At 61.8% G+C, this 1079-nt stretch overlaps 1 protein-coding gene across 1 annotated transcript in view; it reads right to left on the bottom strand.

The window, feature by feature from the left end:
• Positions 1–399: 399 nt before the first annotated feature.
• NOX5 (NADPH oxidase 5) overlaps positions 400–1079 on the bottom strand; it is a 9148-nt gene continuing 8468 nt past the window's right edge. The window contains exon 13 of the mRNA XM_027688529.1: positions 400–672. Within this exon, the coding sequence (XP_027544330.1) occupies positions 400–672 (273 nt within the window). The remainder of the gene's footprint in view (positions 673–1079) is intronic.

Below are 1079 nucleotides of genomic sequence, written 5' to 3'. Positions count from 1 at the left end.
GCATCTACCTTCCCTTTCCTGCCCCTTCCTGCCCCTCTCTGTCCCTTCCTGTCCTTTCCTGTCTCTTTTTGCCCCTGCCTGTCCACTCCTACACCTTCCTGCCCCTGCCTTCCCTTTCCTGCCCCTTCCTGTTCCTTCCTGTCCTTCCTGCCCCTCTCTGTCCCTTCCTGCCCTTTCCTGCCCCTCTCTGTCCCTTTCCTGCCCCAAGGTGTCCCTTCCTGTCCCTTCCTGCCCCCCTCAGACCCCACAGTCCCTCCCAGGACCCCAAGTACCCAACCCTCCCCTTCTCTGGTGCCTTCCCATGGCCATCCTTCCTCCAGCAGCTTTCCTGCAGCCAAAATCCCCAGGGAAAAGCCTGGCACCGAGGGCGGACCCCCCTGGGGATCTGGAAACCGAGTGCTAAGGTTGGAAGCAAGCAGGACCCCGAGGGGTGTCGAAGGCCAGGTCTTTCTGGGTGAACATCACCTGGTGCTTCCCAAATTCAGCCAGGGCCATTCTGGGAAGCTCCCAGATCTCCAGGGGCACCCTGAGCTGCAGGGACACCCACCTGTACATGATGCTCTGCAGGATGGAGGCAAAGGGGGTGATCCCAATCCCGGCCCCGATGAGCACGGCGTGTTCCGACAGGAAGATCCGCCGCGTCGAGGTCCCATAGGGACCATCGAGGAAGCACTGGGAGAGGGAACACAGGGATCACAGGGGGCTGGAACGGCTCCCAGGCTGAGGGGAAGAGCAGGGATAGGGCACAAAGAGCGTTGCAGGTGGAATTTGGGGGCTTTGGGGGAGTTTTGTGGGAGCAAAGGAAAAGGAGGAGGGGTGGGGAGGAGCAGGAAGGCTCCAGCAGGGCAGGGTTGGGATCAGCCCCACATGGGACCATCCACACACAGGGACACATGGATGGGATGGCTGGGAACAAGGATGGGGTTGTTGGGCACAGGGATGGGATGGCTGGGAACAGGGACAGGGCAGTCGGGAACAGGGATGGGGTGGTCAGGAACAGGGATGGGGTGGTCAGGAACAAGGATAGGGCGGTCAGGCACAGGGATGGGGCGGTCAGGCACAGGGATGGGGCGGTCAGG

Source organism: Neopelma chrysocephalum, unplaced genomic scaffold (assembly GCF_003984885.1).
Source record: "Neopelma chrysocephalum unplaced genomic scaffold, ASM398488v2 Primary Assembly neopelma1_75, whole genome shotgun sequence".
NCBI lineage: Eukaryota > Metazoa > Chordata > Aves > Passeriformes > Pipridae > Neopelma > Neopelma chrysocephalum.
The sequence above is the reverse complement of the archived record's forward strand: the minus strand, read 5'-3'. Positions and strand labels throughout refer to the sequence as shown.